The sequence below is a fragment of the Zea mays genome, chromosome 5, assembly GCF_902167145.1.
Source record: "Zea mays cultivar B73 chromosome 5, Zm-B73-REFERENCE-NAM-5.0, whole genome shotgun sequence".
Taxonomy (NCBI): Eukaryota; Viridiplantae; Streptophyta; class Magnoliopsida; order Poales; family Poaceae; genus Zea; species Zea mays.
Window position 1 is genome coordinate 45,666,893 of NC_050100.1, and position 12,892 is coordinate 45,679,784.

At 44.4% G+C, this 12,892-nt stretch overlaps 1 protein-coding gene and 2 pseudogenes across 2 annotated transcripts; 1 reads left to right on the forward strand and 2 right to left on the reverse strand.

The window, feature by feature from the left end:
- Positions 1-515: 515 nt before the first annotated feature.
- LOC103626291 (uncharacterized) lies at positions 516-1,922 on the reverse strand (annotated as a pseudogene).
- A 1,835-nt stretch (positions 1,923-3,757) lies between these two features.
- Positions 3,758-4,643, reverse strand: LOC103626292 (uncharacterized; annotated as a pseudogene).
- A 104-nt stretch (positions 4,644-4,747) lies between these two features.
- On the forward strand, positions 4,748-12,447 carry LOC100191555 (uncharacterized). Of its 2 annotated transcripts, NM_001294148.1 has the most exons (3): positions 4,818-5,168; positions 5,249-5,324; positions 12,162-12,447. In NM_001294148.1, the coding sequence occupies exons 1-2, from the start codon at positions 4,883-4,885 to the stop codon at positions 5,275-5,277; spliced, it is 315 nt and encodes a 104-aa protein (NP_001281077.1). In that variant the 5' UTR covers positions 4,818-4,882; the 3' UTR covers positions 5,278-5,324; positions 12,162-12,447. The 2 variants fall into 2 exon arrangements, with proteins under 2 accessions (XP_023158173.1, NP_001281077.1); XM_023302405.2 differs by lacking the exon at positions 12,162-12,447 and having other exon boundaries at positions 4,748-5,168; positions 5,249-5,431.
- Positions 12,448-12,892: the final 445 nt, after the last annotated feature.

Below are 12,892 nucleotides of genomic sequence, written 5' to 3' on the forward strand. Positions count from 1 at the left end.
AAATATGTGTTTTGCTTGCCGAAATGACTGAGGTGCACCACACATCCATAAAAACATGCCAAGTGCTTCAATTGAACACATCTCATTTGATGATCGTAATCCAAAACTGTTAACTAAAATGCCATGCAAACTATAGAACACTGACCTTCTCATTCTAAACATATCATAACAACTCTCTGGATAACTGAGATGCCTCTAAACCCACTAATAACCAGTCTCCTGCACTTTTTTTGCTTCTTTCCAGATGATGTATCGCAATCGAGCATTGCATAAGCTGCAATTGCAGCAGCTTCACACATCCAGTCACTTGAGTCACTTGAATTACTTGTTATGTCAGATTCATTTGACTCACTTGAGGTGAAAGCCATCTGTCAACCATACAACATGAATAAAATAACTCAACCATACAACATGAATAAATAGCAGTACTAATCAAGTTCAAGATACAACATGAATAAATAGTAGTACTAATCAAGTTCAAGATACAACATGAATAAATAGCAGTACTAATCAAGTTCAAGATACAACATGAACAAATAGCAGTACTAATCAAGTTCAAGATACAACATGAATACATATAACTAGCTAATGTTTTTTTCCTCTCCTCCCAAGTTCTCTTGAGCCATGCAAGCCTCCCTTCTGGAGTCTTTAGTGTGAGAAACACATCTCGATACTCCTTCTTGATGAGAAGTTGAGTGGCATAGAAATGTTCATCACTTCCTTCAACTGCCCCAGCTGAGATAATTGATTCCATCATTTCTGCTATCTCTTGCCTAACATGATCATTAGGCGAAGATGTTGCGGAAGACTTGCTTGAACTAGCTTTTTCCACAAATGAATCCACAAAACGCTTGAACTGCATATCTCTAAAATTCTTCTTTGATTTTTTAATTGGGGATTTGTGATCACCACCTCTTTTTCTAGCTTGCTTGTCCTCAACACTTGGAGACACCTCCTCCACATCATCACTATCATTGGCAGGCAATCCTTCTTTTGCCCCTGGAGCCATAGCATATGCATTGGTGCAGGACACCCCACTAAACATTATTTCAAGATCTTCTTCATTCTTGAATGATGCAAGCCTAAACTTTTTGCATGCTGGCATGGCCTGAAACACAACAACTCTAATAGTTATAACAAGCAACATAACCATTTCATACAATAGAAACAAAGCCAAGGTTGCATACCTCTATTTTTTCTTCCCACCATTCGTCACTAGCTGCAATAGAACTAGTCCTTGGATCTCTTCCTAACCCAGATGCACTAAGGAGTAGTGTTTTCCATGTTGTAAAGTCATATTTCAGTGCATCCCAACGGTTTTTCATTTGAACACGGGTGTAATTTCTGCCTGTCCGTTCATTAAACTTGGCTACAAGATTGGCGTACCCTTTGTTGTTCAAACAACCTTGTGGTCTATTATTTGCCAATACTTGTTCCACACATATCTCATTAAAAATTCTAGCAGCACTGAGATCCCATTGAGCATTTGGTTTCCTGTTCTTTGGCATGTTATCCATCTATGCATGACAGGTTGAAATAATTATTCTTGGCTGTTCAGTGACAGAAAAATTGGAGACTTCCAACCTTCTAAATTGCAACTACTTCTTTGACAAAAAACTTACCAGTCACAATGTTCAGATTACCACAAAATAAAAGCACTGAACTAATTACCTTAGCGTCGATCTGGGACCAGCAGCTCGATTTGGAGCAGTTGGGCGTCGATCTAGAGCAGCAGCTCGACCTGGAGCGACTGGGCGTCGACCTGGGAGCGGCAGGGCAGGGGCACAGAGGACAGAGGTGGACAAGGCGTCGTCGATCTAGAGCAAGTGGCGTCGATCTAGAGCAGGCAGACAAGGATGGAGGACGGCGGCGTCGATCTGGAGCAGGCGGCGTCGAACCGGCGGCGGAGCAGGGGCACAGAGCGAGGAGAGGGGCGGCGGCTTGGGGAAATCGTGGCTAGGGCCTGCTGGCTACTGCCATGGTGCGGGAGGGATGAGAGAAATCAGACTTTTTTATACGATGGCAAAGGTGGGTAAATATGTATGAACTTTAGGGGTATTTGGACCGCATAAGCGGTGGAAAGCTGGGTGCCCCCGCTTGTGCTGCCTGCAGGTTTTACGAAGAAAAAATAAGCGCTGGTTTGCTCCACAGTTGGAGAATCTGGATGTTTGGCACGCTAAGCGCTTAAAGTTGTTCAAAAGCTAGTTGAGAAGCGGAGCCAAACATGGCCATAAGTAGGAGAGGAGCGCTGAACCATTGAGCTATCTCTTGAGCACTTTCATTGCCTCACATAGTTTGTAATCCTTCTTTTTCTTATTCTACCTAGGAGATCCTTAGATGTTTTGGACCACAACATTGAAATCTATGGATTTTTGAGGAAGTGTGGCTGTAACCACACTTAGTACTCGTGGCATTTCATTTTGTGTCAACTATGATGGTATTGGCTTTTGAGTTGTTTCTTCTCCTTTCAAACTCTTTCGTTTAATTTTTTAAGTGGATCCTTGCCTTCAAGAGTTTGAGAGAGGTTTTGGGGGACATTCTCTGGATTAGAAACTGTCTTGGCATCATTGCAAAATTATTCTATAAGTTTATCCATTTCGTGGACATGTTTCTAACAAATTTGGTCATTTGACAAAACTCTAAGTTAAGATCGGGTTTTCTGGTATGCTATTGAAGTTTAAACCTGTTTGAGTTCAAAATTTGTGGACACCTGAGAAACTCACTTGTAAAAGTGTGGAAAATTTTAGCTCAATCGGAGTCTGTTTGGATCGATTTTGCATTCAAAAACTAAATTTTAAGCTGCTAAAAACAACGTTAGAAAAGCGATACAATTTTGGATTGTTTCAAACTTTTCAGTGTTCATTTTGCGATCCATTTGTTTCTTTGGTATCGTGTGAATTTTAATAACATTTTCAAAACATGAAATCACTGGTTAGTTGATGTGTTTTTTTTGTTTGAACAATTTCTTCATTTCTATTGAAATTAAGTGCTTAATTTGTAGTTTTGAAAGACTGAATTTTATTGGACACCATTCACCCCCTCTAGTCGCCTATTCGATCCTTCATTTTGCTATCTCTCCAACTAAAGGGGTGTTTGGTTCCACCCATCTAGTCTCTGTCACATCAAATGTTTAAATGATAATTACAGGTATTAAATATAGTCTAATTATAAATTAACTACACATATAAATACTAAAATATGAGATGAATTTATTAAACCTAATTGAGCCCATATTTAATACTCACAATTGATATTCAAACATTTAAGGCCTGTTTGAGAACTCTGTTTCTCAAAACCACATTTTATAATACCATAGTGTATTGTATCCTATGACATAACTATAGTGTATTTTACATCAGTCTAATCCAACACTTATTTGGAGACATAATATTTCAGTTGTAGCGTAGGGGAAGAGAAGACTAGAGTTGTGTGCAAGAAAAAAACTTTGGTCCAAACCAAAGTTTTTTTACCACAAAAATACCATTGTATTGGTAAAACCATGGTTTAAAATATAAAGTTTTTAGATGTGCTTCCAAACGCCTTTTAGTGTAAAATACGTATAATAAAATTCTACGGTATTGTCTTGAGACTAAGAAAATATTATATTTCCAAACAGACTTAATGTGACATGAACTAAACTTTAATCGACGGAACCAAATACCCCTATATGGTCACTAAATCAGCCCTAAAATGACAATTGTGTCTCTTGAGAAGTCATACATATTTGTTTCAGAAAGTAAACGATGGATCATGAATGTAAGAAAAAACAAGGCAGGCTGAGTTTGTAAAAGATAGAAAGGGCACAAGTCATGAACAATAGTACAATACCATGACATTGACATCTCAATCACTCGAAAATCCTTACATGTGCTTGAAATTGAACTAGCAGGAAGCAACTAGATTGATTTGGAACTGGACAAAATCATCCTTGACGCTACAGCCTAGATGGAATCCCACCTTCACTATCATCATGGAGTCATGAATTAGGCTTCTTGCAAGCACAAACATCTACACCCTAGAAGTTCCTTGTTTTCTTGGATGCTTGCCCCAGCTCCGAGAGTTTCCCGTGTTGCTTGGGCATGTAAGCACCTGAAAAACACATGCCCCAATGGGGTACAAATGTAGCAACTGTATCAGGAATGTACACAGTTCATTCATTAGGAACAGGAACACTGAACTCAAGCCATATAGACAGATTAAAAAAACTGGTTAGAAAACCAAGTTATGCAACTAATTTTAGGAGGAATCCCTTGCTATACCAGTTCTGGATTCGAGATTGATGCGGAACCGCGACGCGCGCGAACATCCAATTGTCATCGTCGAGCGACCTCACCTCCGCAGCGCTTCCATCACCTCAAACTTGAGTTCTGTAAGGCCAATCCGATCGGTCAGTCACTCTGACTCTCTAAGGCATTCACCTGTCAACGCTTGCACAAGGGAGAGGCGTATCACCAGCCATGGTCTCGTCCTTGCGGTAGAGCGCGTCGATGGAATCGGCAACGTCTTCGGCGGCCGAGACGGCTCCCCCACTCGCCGCCGAGACGGTCGACCTTGCCGGCGAGCTCATCGCGCCGGCTCTTCTCGAATCCGCCCTCCACCTGGGTGAATCGGTGCCTCCTACCGATTAGTCGTCTCTTGGCCCACCTACGCTTCATTTCGTTGGGCTGACTCGTCATTCTATTGGGCCAACTCTAATCATTTTGTTAGGCCGACTCTAGTCAGTAACAGCCCACAGGCCTAGTTCGCATAATGGGCTCGTGGACCCATTCAGCTTCGTCTTCCAAGTCCCATCCGACCGGCCGACCGAATGTAGCGCACCAATCCCATCCTCCACCCAATCGAAGGACCTAGCGAGCGGCAGCGGCGGCGGCGATCGGAGAAGATGGTGCGCAAGGCGAAGGTTGAGTTCGACGAGCAGCCGCCGGATAACTTCGACCCGAAGAACCCGTATGCCGACCCGGTGGCGATGCTCGAGTACCGGGAACACCTGGTGCGAGAGAAGTGGATCCATATCGAGACCGCCAAGATCATCCGGGAGCGCCTCCGCTGGTGCTACCGCATCGAGGGCATCAACCACCACCAGAAGTGCCGCCACCTCGTCGACCAATACCTAGAGGCTACCCGCGGCGTGGGTTGGGGCAAGGATGCCCGCCCGCCTGAACTCCACGGTCAGAATCCATGCCTCGTCTTATCCTTATCCCGGCATGATCTATTGGTTTATTTGGCTGTTGCTTCTTCTGCTTCGCAGAGCCCAAGAAGACCGTCAAGGCGGAGTAGCGGCGCTGCTGCCTTGCTTCTCGTGCTGCTGTTCCTGGATTGGAGAGGTGATGCCTGAACTAAGCGCAGCTTCAAATGAAATGTTTTCCTTTCTATGAATAATTAATCTATGTGGTGGAAACCGAAATTTCATTCCAAAGCCATTTGTGATGCTGGAAATACATTGCAATCACTCTGCAAGTATGCATCCCTACAATTTTGGGAGGCTGTCACCAGCCCAAATATGGGTCCATGGTGGGACCGGACAAAATCCCAGGAAGGGCCTGTCATGGGCATCATAGGGAGCGGTCACTCATGTGGGGCCGCACCTATGCGCGCCAAAAGCGAGAGGCCGCAGGGGGCGCTGGCAGCAGCGCGCGCAAGGAAGGCATGGCAAAGGAAAGCGCGCGCAAGGAAGGCATGACAAAGGAAAGCGCGCACAAGGAAGGCATGGCAAAGGAAAGTGACTGATTTGGTGGCTAAATTGATAGACCTAAATTGTAGGGGAGATAATTCCAATTAGTCACTTGTCTAATTAGTGGTTGCCTAGTTGGTCAACCGGTGGCCTATATATAGGCCTGTACGCAGAAGACAAAGGAAAAGGAAGATATCATCAAACCAATCTCTCTCTCTTGCAATGACTCTCAAGCGCCTAGGGCTGCTACCCTAGAACCAAGCCTGCGGCAGAGGGGTATAACCTCGCTGGAGAAGACAGCTATCCCCATGGACCGAAGACACCTGGTATCCATGGTGATAGCTGTCTTCTCCGGCGAGGTTATACTCCTCTGCCGCAGGCTTGGTTCTAGGGTAGCAGCCCTAGGCGCTTGAGAGTCATTGCAAGAGAGAGAGATTGGTTTGATAATATATTCCTCTTCCTTTGTCTCCTGCGTACAGGCCTATATATAGGCCACCGGTTGACCAACTAGGCAACCACTAATTAGGCAAGTGACTAATTGGAATTATCTCCCCTACAATTTAGGTCTATCAATTTAGCCACCAAATCAGTCACTTTCCTTTGCCATGCCTTCCTTGTGCGCGCTTTTCTTTGCCATGCCTTCCTTGCGTGCGCTTTCCTTTGCCATGCCTTCCTTGCGCGCGCTGCTGCCAGCGCCCCCTGCGGCCTCTCGCTTTTGGCGCGCATAGGTGCGGCCCCACATGAGTGACCGCTCCCTATGATGCCCATGACATCTCCCCCTCCCTTGAGGACCAGCTCGTCCTCGAGCTGCCATAGACTTACCTGACATGACTTAAGGTTAAGCCTTTTACATCTCGGCTTACCTTTATTATTTAAGACGAAAATACAAAATAATTGTGGAACTAAAATATAAATTTGGTAAGCCTGCGGCAGAGGGGTATAACCTCGCCGGAGAAGACAGCTATCACCATGGACCGAAGGTCCATGACACCTGGTATCAGCTCCAGGTTATCCTCACCACCACCAGCCGCCCATCCCTCACCACCACCAGCTGCCGCGCCATCAGCCGCCGCAACACCCTCCTACCCGCCCTCTCCAACTCCAGATGCATTCACTCGGCTCAAAGAGAGTTTTGGCCGTTTCGCAGAGCAGTGGGATCAGTTCGTTGTGATGTTCCACCGCTACAAGGAGAAGACAGAGAAGGAACTCCAAGCAGCGGTGCGGCTTCAGACGGCAGCACGAGGGTTCCTGGCACGCCGCCAGGTACAGTCCCTTCGTGGGGAGAAACACCTTGCTGTGGCCTCCAGGGCCACCCCATGGCCGTCATCACATGAGCAGGCCGTGGTGCGCCTGCAAGCCGCAGTGCGCGGCTTCCTTGTTAGGCGGGCGGTGTGGAAGCTGCACTTGCTGATCAGCTCATCGCTGCACCAACTCGCAGCCTGCGCGCCCAACCACCAGGTCTCGTCTATACTTTTTGAACCCCCTGCAGAAGTCGAGATCTGGGTATGCAGCCCCCCTGCACAGCTAAAGAGGGTCGTCTCCTTCATTCAGGCACCTGCCTTGGTGCTGGACAGACCCAACATAAGAACAGGCTGGTTCCTCCTCCAGCTTTCATCCTACGTGAAGGCCGCAGTTCAGCTCTTTCCTTGGGATCCAGGAGGACAGGAGGACATAGCTGCAGTTCAAATTTATATTTTAGTTCCACAATTATTTTGTATTTTCGTCTTAAATAATAAAGGTAAGCCGAGATGTAAAAGGCTTAACCTTAAGTCATGTCAGGTAAGTCTATGGCAGCTCGAGGACGAGCTGGTCCTCAAGGGAGGGGGAGATGTCATGGGCATCATAGGGAGCGGTCACTCATGTGGGGCCGCACCTATGCGCGCCAAAAGCGAGAGGCCGCAGGGGGCGCTGGCAGCAGCGCGCGCAAGGAAGGCATGGCAAAGGAAAGTGACTGATTTGGTGGCTAAATTGATAGACCTAAATTGTAGGGGAGATAATTCCAATTAGTCACTTGCCTAATTAGTGGTTGCCTAGTTGGTCAACCGGTGGCCTATATATAGGCCTGTACGCAGGAGACAAAGGAAAAGGAAGATATCATCAAACCAATCTCTCTCTCTTGCAATGACTCTCAAGCGCCTAGGGCTGCTACCCTAGAACCAAGCCTGCGGCAGAGGGGTATAACCTCGCCGGAGAAGAAAGCTATCCCCATGGACCGAAGGTCCATGACAGGGCCCTGGCTCAAGCTGAAATAAAGATAGCATTAGATGAATACTAGGATAAAAAGAAAATATATTTGTTTACAAAAAGAGACTCTAGATCCTTAAGGTTACGACAAGAGATCGTGCATATGGCCGTGCAAAACACTGTTTTGCACTACATACTACACTGTTTACAGAGCGGGGTTTGAAACAGAAGATGAGAATAAGTAAGCTGCTAGAGATAGTCTAAGGACTTTATCCTTAGATTTCTTGGAGATCAAGCCTAAATCGCTTGGAAGTCAAGTACTCAAGTCCCTTAGGACTATAAATATAGGGGTCATGTAACCTTTTAGATCTTAAGATAAAACAAGAGCCCTACTCTCCTCTTATCATTCTTCCCCTTCAAAGCCCTGGTCTTCTCCCTTCTCTTTCGCTGAGTCGCTGTGCAGCCTCTCTTCCCACTGCGCCTGCCATGCCTTAGCTACTGCCCTCCTCTCCCTGTGCATCCCTACCCTAGTTGTGTGCCTCCTCCCTACCCTAGCTGTCAGAAGAAACATAGCACCCCCTGCGCCCTCCCCCAAGTAGGACTCTGACACCTGGTATTCGGAGACCAGATCGATCCTTTGAACAACAACACCATGAACGTGTGGACAAAGGCATGGCTCGACGCCCTTGCCACGACGTCGCAATTTAGGCCAAGGTGAAGTGGGATCGTGAGATCATCGCTAAGAAACTCTAGGATGACACGAAGTGTGCCATGGAGAAGGCAGATTGATCAATGGAGGATGTTCACAATGTCATTGATCATTGGATGGAGCTGGACAAGATTATTGCACGACACCAAAGCTCGTCAATAATAGATCCAAATCAACTGGAGGGCAACACACCGGGAGCACCAATTACGCCAGAAGGAGGAGCACCACCAACAAAAGTGCCAACATACAACATGCTCCACACAAAAGTTACTCCTAATTATTTTTCTACAGATTCATCTAAGGGGTCTTTAGATGGAACCTCCTCCACTAAGGAGGACACTGACGCCGCAACTGTGACCATCAAATCCACTACCATCCCTGTTAGAGGACATGGCACTGTCACAGTCGACGATCACAACCGTCGGCACCAAACTCTCATTTTCGATGACCTCACCTCCGCACAACTAACGATTCAGCACACAACCAGTAGGTGAGGCGGCCTCCGCTGCGTCAGCCCTCCCACTCGTAGGAGTCTGGGTTAGATGGAAAATAAAGATATGATTGGATAATGATTAAAATAAAAGGAAATAGGTTCTTTTAGAAAAGAGGAGTTTAGATCCATAAGGATTCTATCCTTATATTTGTTGGAGATCAAGCGTAGATTGCTTAAAGGTCAAGCCCCTCGGGACTATAAATAGAGGGGTCATCTAACCTTTCAAATCTTAAGCATAAACAAGAGCCTGACTCTTCTCTTATCCCTCTTCCCCTTCTAAGCCTTGGTCTTCTCCCTTCTCTCCCTCTGTTCCGCGGCCCTCCTCCCCTGTGCCTGCCATGCCCTAGCCACTGCCCTCCTCGCTGCGCCTCTCGCTCTCCCTGTGCCTCCCTGCCCTAGCCACTGCCCTCCTCCCTGCGCCTCTCTCTCTCCCTGTGCCTCCCTGCCCTAGACACGCGCCCCCTCCAGCAGCAGCAGCTCCCTCCTAGTTAGGGCTGTGAGTACGTCACAGATGCAGTAGTCACCTAGAAGGGATAACCAGAAGTAGAGAAATGGAATATAATAATAGAATGAAAGCTAACTGGCAACGATAAACACAGGAAGATTTTCAGTTGTCTCTGCATGTGAATTGCCTTTTCCATTTAAGTATTTGTAAGGATTTTCACTTGCTGAGCATGAATTCTCATGTCCTCTAGCAAATGGTTTATGTCTTTGTGCTATCATATTACATATACTTGGATTGTGAAGGGAACTGGATACATGTGAAGATGGCATCAGTGGTATACTGGTGTTAGCCTGTTAGGCGTTGCATGCCTGGGCCCAAGTTATGCATCACATCTGAGTTAAAAATCTAATTTCTTCGTTGTTGCCATTAGTAGTGGCAGCAGTCTGCAGTCAACTAGTAATTCCATCTGTTGAATTTCTGATCTTAAGTTACTTTCTATGCCTGTTTTCCATAGATTTTTATGAGAGGTTGACTCAACTTACTATTTGTGCTGGTATAACTTAAACATCTTTACTCTGATGCAACAAAATAGATGTATCCTGGTTACCTCCCAACTAATGCCCCCTTTGGAATGCGGGAATTTTCCCTATTTCCTGTGTTTTTTTCTGCGAAAATAAATTGATTCCTGTGAAATTTCTGTAAGATTACTCTGAAGTTCCTGTATTCTAAAGGGGGCCTAATTCAGCCTAGAACAGTGATTACATGAAACTATGCAAGACTGCCTTCAGAGTGGTGTTATATCTAAAGATTTGTTAAACTACTGCTTTATTAGTACCAGGTTTGAACGGGTGATCAGGGCTAATGACAAATTGAATGGCTGAAAATACTCATTACTAATTTGTGAATAGGTGAAAAGATTGGGAAACATTATACAATCATACAACTCCAAAAGTTCAAAGTCTGTGCATGCTGTCTAGATAATTCTTTTTAGAAGAATGAAGAGCATCTTTGTATCATTTTATATAGCATTTGTTTGATTCTTGAGTTTGATCTGAATAGTATAAAATACTATTAATTTTTAATATGGACATCATTTTCTATTATATCTTCTGTAATGTTCTCACACATAAAAAAGAAAGAAGGTATTACTATCTTAACGATGATATAATAATAAGCTAGAGCTAGAGGTAGCACCAGTTAAAGAAAAGTTTGGCCAACATTGATTGAGATGGTTTGGACATGTCCAACGAAGACCTCGAGAGCATGGTTATTAAAGCGGTAAAACGTTAAAACATTATGAACTAACTTTTAACTTTTAAACGAATGTTAAAACGTCTTTTCAGACTTGACATAGAAATTCAAATATAGAATAAGTTCGTACATAAGTTGAGTTCACAAACCAAATAGCATAAAAAGAAACAGATCAAGTTCAACAACACAAGTTCAACCACATAAGTTACAACTTTTATGCATGATCAGTAACCATCATCGAACTCATTAATATGAAGACCATGAGCATCCACACCTTGATCATCACCATCTTTTTCACTATTGCTTCCTTCAATTTTATCTTCCACATCAAGATCATCAAGAATATATTCCTCATCCTCGTCATCTTCATTTGCTAAATTAGTCTTCTCTTCCTCAAGGTCTTCATTCCTTCTCACACACCCACCAGCAGCTCTCCTAGGAAAATTACGACCTCTGAGATGTGCAGATGCACCAATAGCTTCATCAACTTGGTTGCGCAAATAGAGCTTGAATGATTGATCCACTGGTGGGCAATATGGTTGCACAAAATCAGTACTCACCAATATGGTCTGCTGGCTGAGGAGAGCAGCGGCTGCCGGCTGGGCTGCTGTGGGCGCCAGAGAGCAGCGGCTGGGGCGCTGGGCTGCTGAGGGCACCAGAGAGCAGCGGCTGGCTGCCTGGCTGAGGAGAGGAGAGAGGAGAGAGCGGTGGCTGGCTGTCGCTTAGGAGAGGAGAGAGGAGAGGAGAGCGGCGCCTGGCGCTGAAGAAGAGGGCGGCCGGCTGTGGCTGAGGAGAGGAGAGCAGAGCGGCGGCGGCTGGCTGAGGGAGTGAGGGCGCGGGCAGTGCCTAGGAAATGACCTAGAAAATGCTAAAGGCCTAGGACGGATAGAACGTCTAAAACGCTATTTGGACGCTTAAATGTTGTTTAAACACTTGAAACGGACGTTCTACGCCCTAAACCTAAAACGTTCAGACGTTTCAACTTTTAAACATGTTTTCTCGTTTAAACGATGTTTTAATAACAATGCTCGAGAGTTATTAGTGCATAGTAGAATCCTAAAGCACGATAGTAATAGAAAAAGAGGTTGGAGAAGACCAAAGTTGACATGAGAAGAGACACTAAAAGAAGACTTTTAAAAATAGAATATATCTAAAGGTTTAGCCTTGAATAGGAGCGAATGAAAAACAGCTATGCACATATTTAAATCTTGAATTGTAGTGTGTGATGGGTTTCAACTCTACCCCACCTCAACTAGTTTTGGACAAAATGCTTTATTGTTGTATCTATCATCACAATCCTTGCGTATCTATAGAAATCACTTATGGAATAAGCAAGCAACGTTAAATAGCCATTGTGTATTGAACTACATGAGTAACTACATCAGTCTTGTCTTATTCTTATATGCAGGTGATCTGACCCTTCCATTGAGTTGAATGAAGTAGCCTGGAACTGTGGTAGTTCGTCTTTTACATCTTAAGCTGCTGATAGACTTCAAATAAAATCTTGTCCAAGAAAACATTCTGTGAGCGTACATGTTGTCGTCGAGCTGTGTAATTGAGCAAATCGTCAGATTGAAACTCGTTGTCTGCCTTGTTCTTCAAATACCGCTTATCCAGACGGTGCTTTTGTTTTCACTTTTCCACTGCATCTTTGCTCTGCAAGGATACGAAAGGCATCATTGGTTGCTGTTGACTGTTACAACGTCGTTATCAGTGGATTAACTAGTACATTGTAACCAGATAACGACGTTGCTGGATAACGACGTCCTTCCCGGCTAGTACAAAAATACCGAATTTTTTTTATTCAATCCCTCCCAATCGTTTGACCTTTTAACCTTATGTTTGACTTTTTTAATAATTATTATTAATTTTACTGTGGTTAATATGACTTCAATTTTTTTTTTGTTTTTTCTAAAATATTAAATAAGGTAAACCAAATTTAGTAAAAAAATTAAACGAATTATAAATTAGGACAAATGGCCCTATAAATTCAGCCTTATTGAAGTATGATATATTATTCTATCTTTGAAAATCAATTTGGAATAAAGCATTTCTAAGCGGAACGATGAGATTTTTGAGAATTTAAGCAAACGATTTGAACCACTTGTTTGTTCTCTATGCCCTATGAAGCCAGACGCT

Excerpts from the sequence above, each read along its gene's own strand:
- LOC100191555 (XM_023302405.2), top strand. The coding sequence starts at position 4,883 with ATGGTGCGCAAGGCGAAGGTTGAGTTCGACGAGCAGCCGCCGGATAAC. Across the intron at positions 5,169-5,248 it reads CCGCCCGCCTGAACTCCACG|AGCCCAAGAAGACCGTCAAG; the intron begins GTCAGAATCCAT and ends TCTGCTTCGCAG.